At 71.6% G+C, this 11,247-nt stretch overlaps 4 protein-coding genes across 4 annotated transcripts; 1 reads left to right on the top strand and 3 right to left on the bottom strand.

Moving 5' to 3' along the window:
* Positions 1-2,233: 2,233 nt before the first annotated feature.
* On the bottom strand, positions 2,234-2,578 carry AURANDRAFT_16821 (hypothetical protein; the record flags this gene model as incomplete). The annotated part of the gene is made up of 1 exon (XM_009034241.1): positions 2,234-2,578. A coding segment is annotated over one exon (345 nt), but the record flags the coding sequence as incomplete, so codon positions are not given.
* Positions 2,579-4,194: 1,616 nt separating this feature from the next.
* Positions 4,195-5,306, bottom strand: AURANDRAFT_60969 (hypothetical protein; the record flags this gene model as incomplete). Its single annotated transcript, XM_009034240.1, has 2 exons — positions 4,195-4,839; positions 5,010-5,306. 2 exons carry the CDS (start codon positions 5,304-5,306, stop codon positions 4,195-4,197), a joined length of 942 nt encoding a protein of 313 aa, XP_009032488.1.
* A 1,377-nt stretch (positions 5,307-6,683) lies between these two features.
* AURANDRAFT_60968 (hypothetical protein) lies at positions 6,684-8,594 on the bottom strand (the record flags this gene model as incomplete). The annotated part of the gene is made up of 1 exon (XM_009034239.1): positions 6,684-8,594. The coding sequence occupies one exon, from the start codon at positions 8,592-8,594 to the stop codon at positions 6,684-6,686; it is 1,911 nt and encodes a 636-aa protein (XP_009032487.1).
* Positions 8,595-9,537: 943 nt separating this feature from the next.
* On the top strand, positions 9,538-11,046 carry CWP1 (hypothetical protein; the record flags this gene model as incomplete). The annotated part of the gene is made up of 2 exons (XM_009034264.1): positions 9,538-10,454; positions 10,578-11,046. The coding sequence occupies 2 exons, from the start codon at positions 9,538-9,540 to the stop codon at positions 11,044-11,046; spliced, it is 1,386 nt and encodes a 461-aa protein (XP_009032512.1).
* Between the last annotated feature and the right edge of the window lie 201 nt (positions 11,047-11,247).

The raw sequence follows: 11,247 nt of genomic DNA, 5'->3' as shown, positions 1-11,247 counted from the left end.
AGCCCGAACGCGAGCGACGCGGCCGCGGCGCCCGCGGGGAGCATCGCGGCGTCCGCGCGCCACGCAGGCCAGGGTCAGGGCCGCGCAGCCGCCCGCGGCGGCCACGTGGCCCGGCAGCGTCTCGAGCGTGTCGCCGGGCAGGGCCAGCTCCGGCGCCGGCGCCGCGTAGGCGCCGAGGGCGACGCGGCGCGCGCCGAAACGCGGCGCGCTGCGGCGCGCGCCGAGGCGCACCGACGCGCCGGGCGCCGGCGCGCGCAGCGCCTGCGCGAAAGCGACCAAGAGGCCATAGATGCAGGCTGTGGTGGCGCGCATACTGACACCGCTCTCTTCCCTTCTTGAATGCGTCGTTGAAGACTCGATCAGCGCGAAAGCTGGTCCCGGCATCCCGCCGAGCCCGTGGTGCGGGTGCGCGCGCCGTCGACGCGGCGTGTGCGATTCGCGGCGCGCGCGCCCCGGGCCGCGCGCGTCGACATTCCTCCCCGAGCGCGCGCGCGCCGCCCCACAGACACGTATGGTTAGGGAGAGGCCTGGTCTCTCCGCCGCGCCTATCTCGCCTTCTTGGCGGCCTTCTTCATGGGCTGCTTCTTCGACGCGGTCGTCTTGCACTTGACGCCGCTGCACTTCGTCTTCGTGCAGTCCGCGCGCTCGCAGGCGGCCATCTTCCGCTTCGCGGCCTGGGCCTTGTCGAGCGACGTCTGCGCCTGCCGCTCGGGGGGCTGGACGCCGTACATCTTCAGCAGGTCCGACGCGGTCCCGGAGAACGGGAACGCCGACATGTCGGGCGCGCCGCCTGCGGATCGGCGCGCGTGACGCACCGGGAGCGCGGGACGTGTCGTCGCGCGCGCGATGCCCGTTCGAGCGTGGAACGTGTCGTCGCGCGCGCGATGCTCGTTCTGGTCACGACGGCGAGGTGTGCGGGCGTCGGTAGCCTCGCGCGCGCTCGCCGCAAGTGGACTCAAACTTTGAGTCGAAAGTCGGAGGCCGGCGACCGTTCGAGTCGAAGTTTGAAATCGTTTGCGCAGCGGCGCGCAGGACGCGGGCGCGCGCCGTCTCCTAGTCGGTCGCAAGGCGTCGGGTGCGAGCAGCGGCAGTCGCGACAACAGCTATGCCCACTCTTCGGATGGCTTTGACTCGAGCTGCGATCAGTTGGCGCCCGCCGGGCTAAAAACTATCAAAAGCAACACCTCAGGAGCTGCATCGTTGCGATTATTGAAGCAATTACACGCGATGGACGCGCTCCGAGCGTGGCCGAGTCCGCAGTGGTGAAGGTGTCTCTCTGCAGTAGGTGATTGCGTGGGACGGGTTCTTCGGGCCATTGAGGCGGATTCAGCACATTTCCTACTGCAGCGGCCGACGCCGTGAAGTCGGCGTTCCGGGCCTCCATGGGGACGACGAAACGGCCGAGATCGGCACCGCGGGGTGGCCCTCCACCGCTGGAGATGTACTCGATCCCACCGGACACATACTGGGGACGGGGCTCGGGCGGTGGTGTCGGCCCAGACCGCGTTTCTGGACGTGGGGGCCGCTCGGGCTGCCGCGCCACGTTTCTATGCGCGAGTTGGCGGTCGATGTTTTCGACGTCGATGGCCGAGCGGATCAAATGGGACGCCCGCGGTACATAGACGAACGATTCCCGATGCTCCGTGCGCTCGAACACGGTCGAAAAGGGTGCGGGGGACGCCGAAAACCCTCTTCCGACCCCTTGGGACGCCCCGCGCGCGATGCGACGCAATCCTCGGGAGTGACATCCCGCGGGGAATGTGTCCGCGACAGGGTTCCGGTCCTCGCAGCCGCGGGGATCGTTGCGCAACTCTGCGCCTGCGTCGAGCTACGGGCTGGAGAAGACGAGAACTTCGTCCATCGACGCTGCAAAAGGGCTGCTCGCAGCCTGATTGTTTGAGTTGCTTTTTCGAGGAATCGGTCGAGTTGCTTTTTTTAGTTTTTAGCCCGGCGGGGGCTGCGATGCGATCTGCGGCCCCGGTGTTGCGCTGTGCAGCCTGCAGGGCCTGCCTCCGTGCGCAAGCCTTGCGCAATGCGCCTCGCACTTCGCCTCGCAAGGCTCTCGCACACCTCGCACACGACCGACCAGTCCGTGGACGACCCCGGGCCCGGCCGCGCCGGCCGCGACGGAGCCCGCGTCCTAGAAGGCGCGCCGCACGACGGGTCGAAGCGGGGCGCGCGGGGCCCGCGCGGCGCGCGGCGCGCGACCCGGCGGGCGCGCCTAGTTGCAGAACTCCCAGTTCGTGACGAGGATCTTGGAGACGCACTGGAGCGCGTGGCGCTGGATCTCCGGGTCCTCGTGGTCGATGAGCGCCATGATCTTGTCCTTGGCGCCGAGGTGCTTGACGACGGCCTTGCCGTTCGGGTAGAAGCGGACGAACTCGCCGACGTCGTAGCACGCGATGGACACGACCGTCGGGTCGCGGTCGCCGTCGAGGAGCTGGACGAGGAGCTTGATGAGCGCGAAGTCGTCGGCCTCGGCGGCCCGCGCGTTCTCGCGCCAGAACTTGTCCGTGTGCACGAGGCCCCACGCCAAATCGCCGGACCGGACCTCGGCCGCGTAGCGCTCGAGCGTCGTGAGCTCGCGGTAGTTGGCCAGGAGGCGCTTGTGGAGCGCATCGACGTCGTCGGCGACGTCCGGGTCCGCCCACTTCTTGTCCTTGAGCAGCTTGAGCGTCTTGACGAGGCCGCACTTGATCATCGCGGCGGCCGCGCCGCCGGCGTCGCCGTCGCCCGGCTCGCCGTCCTTTGCGGCGTCGGCCAAATTCCGCAGCGTCGCGAGGGACACGCGCACGACCTTCTCCCGCGGCGCGGCGCAGACCTGGTCGCAGAGCACGGCCACGGACCCGCACTGGAGGAAGTCGGCCGACACGTCGCCGCCGCCGAACGACAGCGCCCAGAGGCAGAACGTGAGCTCGTAGAGGAGCTGCGCGTTCGCGCTGTCGTGCCCCGGCTTCTTGAGCAGCTTGGTCACGTAGCCGACGCCGCCGTGGGCCGCGAAGGCCGTGCGCGCGCGCGCGACGCGGAGCAGGATCGTCAGCGCGGGCACGGCCGCGCGGACGTGGCTCCGCTCGCCGCGCGAGCTCGCGAGCTGCTCGCAGAGCCAGGCCACGAAGGCGTCGCCGTCGGCGTCCTCGACGACCGTGAGCAGCGTCGCGAGCGACGACGCGGCGACGCGCGCGCAGTAGGCGTCGTCCGCGCGCTCGAGCGCGCAGAGGAACGGCGCGGCGTCGAGGGCCCCGTCGCACACAAAGTGGGCCACGCGGTCCGCGAGGGACCCGCAGTCCTCGGCGAGGAGCACGTCCTCGACGCGCGTCAGCGCGTACTGACGCGCGGCGACGTCGCCGCAGCGGCCGACGACGGCGAGGAGCGCGGCGACGTACGCGCGCGCGGCCGCGCCGTCGCCCAGGCTGTAGTCCAGGGGCGCGTCCTCCGCGGCCTTGAGCGCCGCCACGTCCGCGGCGCTCAGGATGCCCACGCGGCCGAAGCTCGGCCAGTCGATGGCGCCGTACTGGCCCAGGGCCACGTCGCGCGTGATCTCGGGCACGCTCATCTCCACGACGTCGCCGGCGCTCGATCCGACGCCGAGCGCGCCGCAGGCGAGCCGCTTCGTGGTGCGCGCCGGCGCCCGCGTCCGCGCAGTGGCTCTCGGCGGGGCGGCCGACGGCTGGGCGTCGCTCGCAGAGCGGCTCTCTGCAGGGGGGGACACTGAAAATCGGCCGATTGTAGATCGTCGAATTTGGCGGCGCCGCCCAGTGCGATGGATAGAGGGCATCTAACTGATAATCAAAGAGTCTGGGTTCGTGGAAATCGATCCGGATTTCGTAAAGTTATGGCTTCGCGAAGCCTCGTTTTTTTTCCTATGGGGCTGGACGAATCCCATTTCGTTCAAGGCTGGAAAATGTTGAAAATCGTGGGGGGTACACCCGCGTTTTCTTTTATATGTTCCATGGGGCCCGGCCCAACGTCGATCGAGCCAAAAATCTTGGGTGTACCCCCCCGGGAAGTCGACCTACGCGTCTCAGGCGTGAACAGAGACCCCAGGCGATTTTTTGGGGTAATTATCTTCTGTCCGAGCTTCACCGTCCGCCCCTACTGCAGCGTGTGGCGGCGCCGATGCCGTGCTTCGATGCCCGTGCCGCGCCGCGGCCCCCTGGCGCGGCGCCGCTCCCTCGATCGGCTTTACCGCGCGCGTCACTCCTTGGAGAGGAGGAGGCTCCGGACGGAGGGCTTCCGCCCCCAGGCCGCGCTCACGGGCGCCTCGCCCGGCGGGTCGCTCTCGTCGGCCGGGTCCGTGACCTTCTGCTGGATGAACACCGTCGCGCCGCCCCAGCTCATCTGGTGGAGCTCGCTCTCGCGGACCTCGAAGTGGTCGCTCGGGAGCTTCTTCGTGAAGGTGATGAAGAAGGCGCCCCGCTTGAGCCGCGCGGCCCGGCGCGCGACGGCGGCCAGCATGCCGTCGTCGAAGCACGTCGAGTTGGCGAAGACGACGTCGCCGCCCGACCAGTCGTGGGCGCCGAGGTCCGTGACGTCCGCCTCGTAGAAGTCGACGGCGGGCCCCGTCCGGCCGAGGGACGCGAGGAGGGGCACGCCCACCTCCTCGTAGGCCGCCTTGGCGTCGCGCGACGCCCGGACGAGGCCGCCGAGGTACTCGACGCCCCGGCACGCCTCGAACTCGAAGAGCGTCGCCGCGGCGACGGCGGGCTTGCCCGCGCCGCTGCCCAGGTCGTAGAAGACGCCGGACCCGGGCGCCTGCATGACGCCACCGTCGCCGGACGCGCCGACGCCCGGCCGCCCGTAGACGGCCTTGATCTTCAGGAGCGCCGCGCCGAACGAGGCCTGGGCAGCACAAGAGTGATTCAACGTCGCTTCAACGTGAGTGTTCCGCGCGCGCGCGTTACGGGAAACACATCCACGCTTCGAGACCGTTCCGAGGGACGACCGCTCGTCCAAACGTCGGCCGACGCGAGCGGACGCCGGCCGAGATCGGAGCCTCCGAAGTCGGGAACGTCGCGCCCCTTCGCGGCCCCGGAGGAGGCGAAGTTGATCTCGCCGTAGACGAGGCTCGACGCGTTCATGCCCCGGGCGTCGCGCTCGCGCTTCGAGATGATCTTGCCGTGCGTCGCCGGCCAGCGGCCGAAGATGGCCTCGTAGACGCGGCGCGGCTCCTCGAGCGCGGCGTCGGACGGCGACGCCGACGCCTCGTTGCGCAGCTCGACGCGGGCCATGGCGGCGCGCAGGTCCGGGTGCTTCGGCGCGCTCGGCGCCGGCGCGGCTGCGGGCGGCGGCGCGTCGAGCGCGGACATGACCAGGAACGCGGCGAAGGCCGGGCTGCCTAGGGCCAGTCTATTTAACAATCCTCAACCGGGAGCCGGTTTGGCAGACCGCAAGGTAAATGTTGGCTGGCTGGCTGGCTCGGTCGCTGGCAGCCACCCATTTCTTCAATGTAGACGTTGCATGTGCAAATCTTGCGATTTTCGCGCGGGAATCATGTCAAAATCTAGTTAGGCGCCCGGAGTGGCCCGCCGGGGGTGACGGAAGCGCGAGCGCCGACGCGCGTGGCCGGCGGCCAGCCGGTCGCTGCAGCCGCCCCAGGACGGCGCGGCGCGCCGTAGGCGCGCGTTGTAGAGGTTGTAGCGAGGGGTCGTTTCGTGGACTGGACGTCCCTGGCTGGCTGGCTGGCTCGGCCCCCGGCGGCTGGCTGCTGTCTTGGCCTGCCCTTGGGGCTGCCTTTAATAAAAGGTCAAGGAGCAGGGTAAGTGCCGTGTGTCGAGCGCTCAATCACGAGCGCAGTATGATCGCGCGTTCAGGCCTGCTCGCCCGGTGTTTCGCCGCCGCGGGCGCGCGCCGGTCCTCCGCCGGCGCCTACGCCGTCGCCAGGTACCGGAACCTGGACGACGCGCCGGCCGCGGCCCGCGACGCCTGGCGCCGGTCCGACGCGACGCTCCACGGCGAGATGCGCAAGCGCGTGCCCGCGGCCCTCAAGCACAACGGCGAGGAGGCCTTCGACGACCACCTCGTTGGCGTCCAGAGTGTCCTGCGCGCCTGGGGCGCGCCGGAGCACGTCACCAACGCGGCGCTGTTTCACTCGATCTACGGCACCGAGGGCTTCCAGGGCTACGCGCTGCCCCTCGACCAGCGGGGCGACGTCGCGGGCCTCATCGGGGCCCGCGCCGAGCGGCTCGCGTGGATCTTCTGCATGGTCGACCGCGAGACCGTCGACGCGACGGCGCTCGCGCCGCCGCCGGCCGGCGCCGCGCCGGCGTTCGCCGCGCGCGCGGAGCTCGGCGGCTTCGCCATGCCCCTGCGGGACCGCGCCGAGTGGCTCGACTTCCTCGCGCTGAGCCTGGCGGACTGGCTCGAGCAGGTCGAGGGCGCCGCAACGAAGGCGCTGCCGTCGCCCGTCGGCGGCGCGGACGTCTGGGCCGCGGGCGAGGCCTGGGCCTACCGCCGGGCCGCCTACGAAGCCATGGCCGACGTGCTCGCGGCGGAGGGCGACGCCTGGGTCGCGAACGCGGCCCCGGCCATGTACGCCGAGGTCTTCGCCAACGAGCCCGCGGCGACGCGGGGCCTGTGCATCGCGAAGACGCCGCCCATGGGCCCCGCGGCGCTCGCGGCCCGGGACGCCGCCGCCGCGGCGGCGCTCCGCTTCGACTAGCGGCGCGATGGTAACGCGGGGGTGCCTAGGGCTTGGAGCAGACGAGCCACTTGACGGCGTCGAGCTTCGGCCGGTGGACGACGACCGTGGACTTGGCGGCGTCGCGGCCGCGCGGCTTGTCGGCGGGCCCGTACTTGCCCGCCGCCGGCGCCGCCGCCGGCGGCGGCGGCAGCGCGGGCAGGTGCCAGCGCGCGAGCGCCTCGCCCGGGTCGTTGCGCTGCGCGCGGACGGAGAACGGCGGCGGGTCGTGGATCGTGACGTCGCGGCCGCCGTCGCGGCGCCAGCCGCCGAGCTCGAACTTGGCGAGGTGGCGCTCCTTCCACACGAGGAACGCGCGCGCCGAGAGCATGCCGAAGTGGTGGTCGCGCATCTCGTCGTTGGACACGAGGAGCGACCCGGGGCCCGCGGCGACGGCGGCGTAGAGCCAGTACCAGTCGTCGTTGTTCCGCAGCGCGCAGGAGTAGAGGCTCTTGGACCGGCGCCAGGCGTGGAGCACGGGCCTCGCGCTCGCCGGGAGGCGGTCGTCCTGGAGGTGGCGCGCGTGGAGCACGACGAGCGCGCGGCGGCCGCCGTCGATGCACTTCCGGAGCACCGCGTCGACCTGGCGGAAGTCGACGGCGTCGGGCGCGCCGGCGTAGTTCGCGCCGTGGTAGCCGACGTTGGCGCCGTCGATGATGCAGTCGTAGGGCGCGCCCGCCTTGGCGAGCCACGCCTTGAACGTCCGCCACTGCGCCATCCGCCGGCCCGCGAGCCGCTCGAGCTCCTGCGCGCTGGACTGGCCCTCGAACTTGGCGTCCACGGCGGGCACGAGGCCCTCGATCTGCTCCAGGAGGAGGGCCCGCTCGGCCTCCGAGAGGTCGAGCGACCGGAGCTTCGCGCCGGTGACCGCGCACGCGCCGTCGCCGGACACGGCCGATTCCTCGGCGCAGGCCGTGAGGCCGAGCGCCGCGCAGTAGCGCCGGCAGGCGGGCCAGGCGGCGCGGCTCGGCGCGTGGCAGTCCGCGGCGAGGTCGTCGAGCACGGACGCGCCGGGCAGCGAGGCCGCGTCGCCGCCGGCCTCGAGGCGGCCCGCGCGGCAGTCGACGAGCGCGACGTGCTCGGCCTCGCTGAGCTCGATGCCCTTGTCGCGGCACTCGGCGGCGACGGCCAGCGCCTCGGCGAGCTCGCCGCGGCGGCACCGGAGCTTGAGGAGCGGGCTGAACGTCCGGAGCTTGAGCTTGAGGTTCCGGGCCTTCATCTTCGCGAGGACGCCCTCGGCCTCGGCGGGCGCGTCGTCGACGGCGCAGACGCGCACGAGCATGGTGAACGTCGCCTCGCCGAGCTCCATGCCCGCGGCCCGCATGTCGTCGAAGAGCTCGAACGCGAACGCGCGCTTCGCGCCGCTGTCCGTCGGCGGCGCGCCGTCGGCGGCCGCGTCGCCGTCGTCGGCGGCGTCGCCGTCGTCGGCGGCCGCGGCGCCGCCGGCGGCGCCGTCGGCGGCGGCCTCGTCCGCCGCGTCGCCGCCGGCCGCCTCGTCCGCCGCGTCGCCGCCGGCCGCCGCGGGCGCGGCCGCGGCCGCGAGGCCCTCGCTCCAGGGCGTGCCCTTGGGCGCGTCGCGCTCGCGCCGCGCGACGCCGGAGCAGAGCGCGAGGAGCGACTGGCAGGCCTGGGCCTCGGGGCGGAAGTCCGCGGACTCCGCCTTGGCCGCGCGGTATTTAGCCGCCGCCGCCGCGAAGTCGTTGCCGCGGCAACAGGCGACGATCTCCCGCGCGAGCTTCTCGCCGGGCGTCGCCTCGCGCCGCGGGAACTTGGACCGGTGGCCGCCGCCCTTGCCCTTGCCGCCGCCGGAGTGGGGCCGCTTCGCGCCGCCGGGCGAGCCCTTGCCCTTGCCCCGGCCGCCGAAGCCGCGGCCGAGGCCGCGCCCCGCAGAGGCAATGGCGATGCCGCGACCGGACATGGCTGCTAGTGCTAGCACTGCCGACGAGCGATGCTTGTCGCTTCGGAGAGCTGATCTCCTGATCGGCCTGCCGTCGCGGTGTTGCCGACATGCCGATGTTGACGCCGCGCGCGCTCCGCGCGCGTTCTCGACCCGTAGGCAGGTCCCCGGCGGCGGCGGCGGCGCGCCGCGGGACCCGTCGGCATCGACCTCCTCATTTGCGCGCGTCGCCCGGCTCCGCTCAGTGCCGCTCCGCTCAGGCTGCGATCCGCCGCTTCTCCGACTAATCCACACTGCGGCCAACTTTTGAAACACACCCGGGCCGCCGGCGGGCCGTGTCATTCTGCCGGTTTCCGTTTGTACGCGCTGGTTCGGCGACGCGCCCGCGTCCAACAATACCGCGATGATCTCAGCGCCGCAGAGCATCGCCTCTTCGCAGGCGGGCGCCAGGGCCAGCCCGGCCTACGTGGATCACCGTCACGGTGACTGGCATCATGATGGTTAGTACGCCAGAGCGACGTCGTGCTCAAGATCCAGGTGATCAACGCGGGGCGCACACACTCTCTCCGACGTCGCCGCGGAATGTGGATTTCTCATATCATACCGCCGGCTGTTGCACGCATACGACGTAGCGCCGGCGCCACCCCTACCACAATGGTACCAACTCACCCGGGGGACCGCGCGCGCGTCCCGACGCAGGCTACGGACTTCTGGAGCCCACGCGCTGCCAGCGCAGCATCCTGCATACACACACCCATCAAACCGGCGAGTTAATGGCGAAGCGGCGCGCGGCGACGTTATTAAGCGCGGCGACGTTGCCCAGCCTGCCAAACTTCACTCAAACTGACCGGTCACAAGTTAAGTTAACGGTCGCGGGCGATTGTGCTCACTCGTCAGCACAGCCTACCACTGCTACCAGTCCGCCAGCCGCGCGACAGCAGCCTGACAGCAGCGCATGGCACAGATGGAGCTCGCGCGCGACGACCGCCTGCCGGTCACCGTGCTCTCGGGCTTCCTCGGCGCGGGCAAGACCACGCTCCTCAAGCACATCCTCACGAACCGCGAGCGCGTGCGCGTCGCCGTGCTCGTCAACGACGTCGGCGCCGTCAACCTCGACGAGAAGCTCATCAAGGAGTCGCGGCTCGTGCGCGCCGACGAGGCGCTCGTCGAGCTCACGAACGGCTGCATCTGCTGCACGCGGCGCGACGACCTGCTCCGGGAGGTGCGCGAGCTCGCGGCGCTCAAGGACGAGGCCGACGCGACGAAGCGCCGCTTCGACGTGCTCGTCGTCGAGTCGACGGGCGTGTCCGACCCCGCGAACGTCGCCGACGCCTTCGCGGACGACGCGGAGCTCGGCGCGCTCGCGCGGCTCGACGCGATGGTCACCGTCGTCGACGCGGCGTCCTTCGCGGAGAACTTCGGGTCCGTGGCGACGCTGGGCGGCGGCGACCACGCGGGCCACGGCCACGGGCCCGACGACGACTGCGACGCCGGGGGGCTCGGCGAGAACGTCGTCGACCTCCTCGTGAGCCAGGTCGAGTTCGCGGACGTCGTGTTGCTGAACAAGGCGGACCTCGCGGGCGCCGGGCGGCTCGCGGCCGCGGAGACGGCCGTGCGGCGGCTCAACCCGCGCGCGCGCGTCCTGGCGACGACGCAGTCGGACGCGCCCGTGGCCGACCTGCTGCTGACCGGCCGCTTCGACGCCGAGGCGACGGGCGAGAGCTCCGGCTGGCTCGCGAGCCTGCGCGCGGGCGGCGACGGCGTCGCCGAGAGCAAGGCGGACACGTCGCTGAGCGGCATCGGCTTCCAGAACTTCGTGTACAAGCGGCGGACGCCCTTCCACCCGGGCCGGCTCCACGACTTCCTCAGCAGCCACTTCGTGTTCTACGAGCTCTCCTACGCGGACGACGACGACGACGACGACGACGCCGCGGCGCCGGCGACGGCGGCGCAGGACGCGGCGACGCTCGAGGCGAGGCGGGCGCGCGCCGTCGCCAACGCGAGGCGGTTCGGGACGATCCTGCGGTCCAAGGGCTTCGTCTGGCTCGCCACGCGCAACGACCACGTCGGCGAGTGGAGCCAGGCGGGGTGCGTCGGGCGCCTGGGCACCGAGGCCAAGTGGTACTGCACGGCGCCGCCGGAGGCCTGGCCCGAGGATGCCGACGAGCGCGCGGCGATCCTCCTCGACTACCCGGACGAGGAGCGCGACGTCGACCCCGAGGACCTCGACCCCGTGGAGGCCGTGGGCGACCGCCGCCAGGAGATCGTCTTCATCGGCATCGACCTGCGCAAGGAAAAGCTCGAGGCCGCGCTCGACGCGTGCCTCCTGACGACGCGGGAGTGGATGAAGCAGCAGGCGTGGCAGCGGCGCGCGCTCGGCGGCGCGGACGAGCCGGACCCCCTCGCGGACGCCGACCCCTTCGACGCCTGGCCCGACTTCGACCGCGAGGACGCCATGGACGAGGGCGCTTGAGAGCGCCGTCGCCACAGAGCCACCCCGGGGAGTAGCACATCGTTCGTCCCCGGCCTTCACCCCTTGGGAACCTCCGCGGATATCCCGCGCCGCAGCCTGACTAAGTGCCTGTCTCCAAGGCCAAGTTTAGCTCGTGAAGTTATTGAAGTTTACGTTGCTGACGCGTCGGGCCGAATTTAGCCGAATCGGGGATGGGCATCG

This window comes from Aureococcus anophagefferens (genome assembly GCF_000186865.1).
Source record: "Aureococcus anophagefferens unplaced genomic scaffold AURANscaffold_1, whole genome shotgun sequence".
Lineage (NCBI taxonomy): Eukaryota > Pelagophyceae > Pelagomonadales > Pelagomonadaceae > Aureococcus > Aureococcus anophagefferens.
Note: the sequence above shows the minus strand (reverse complement) of the source record. Positions and strands in the feature narration are given on the sequence as shown.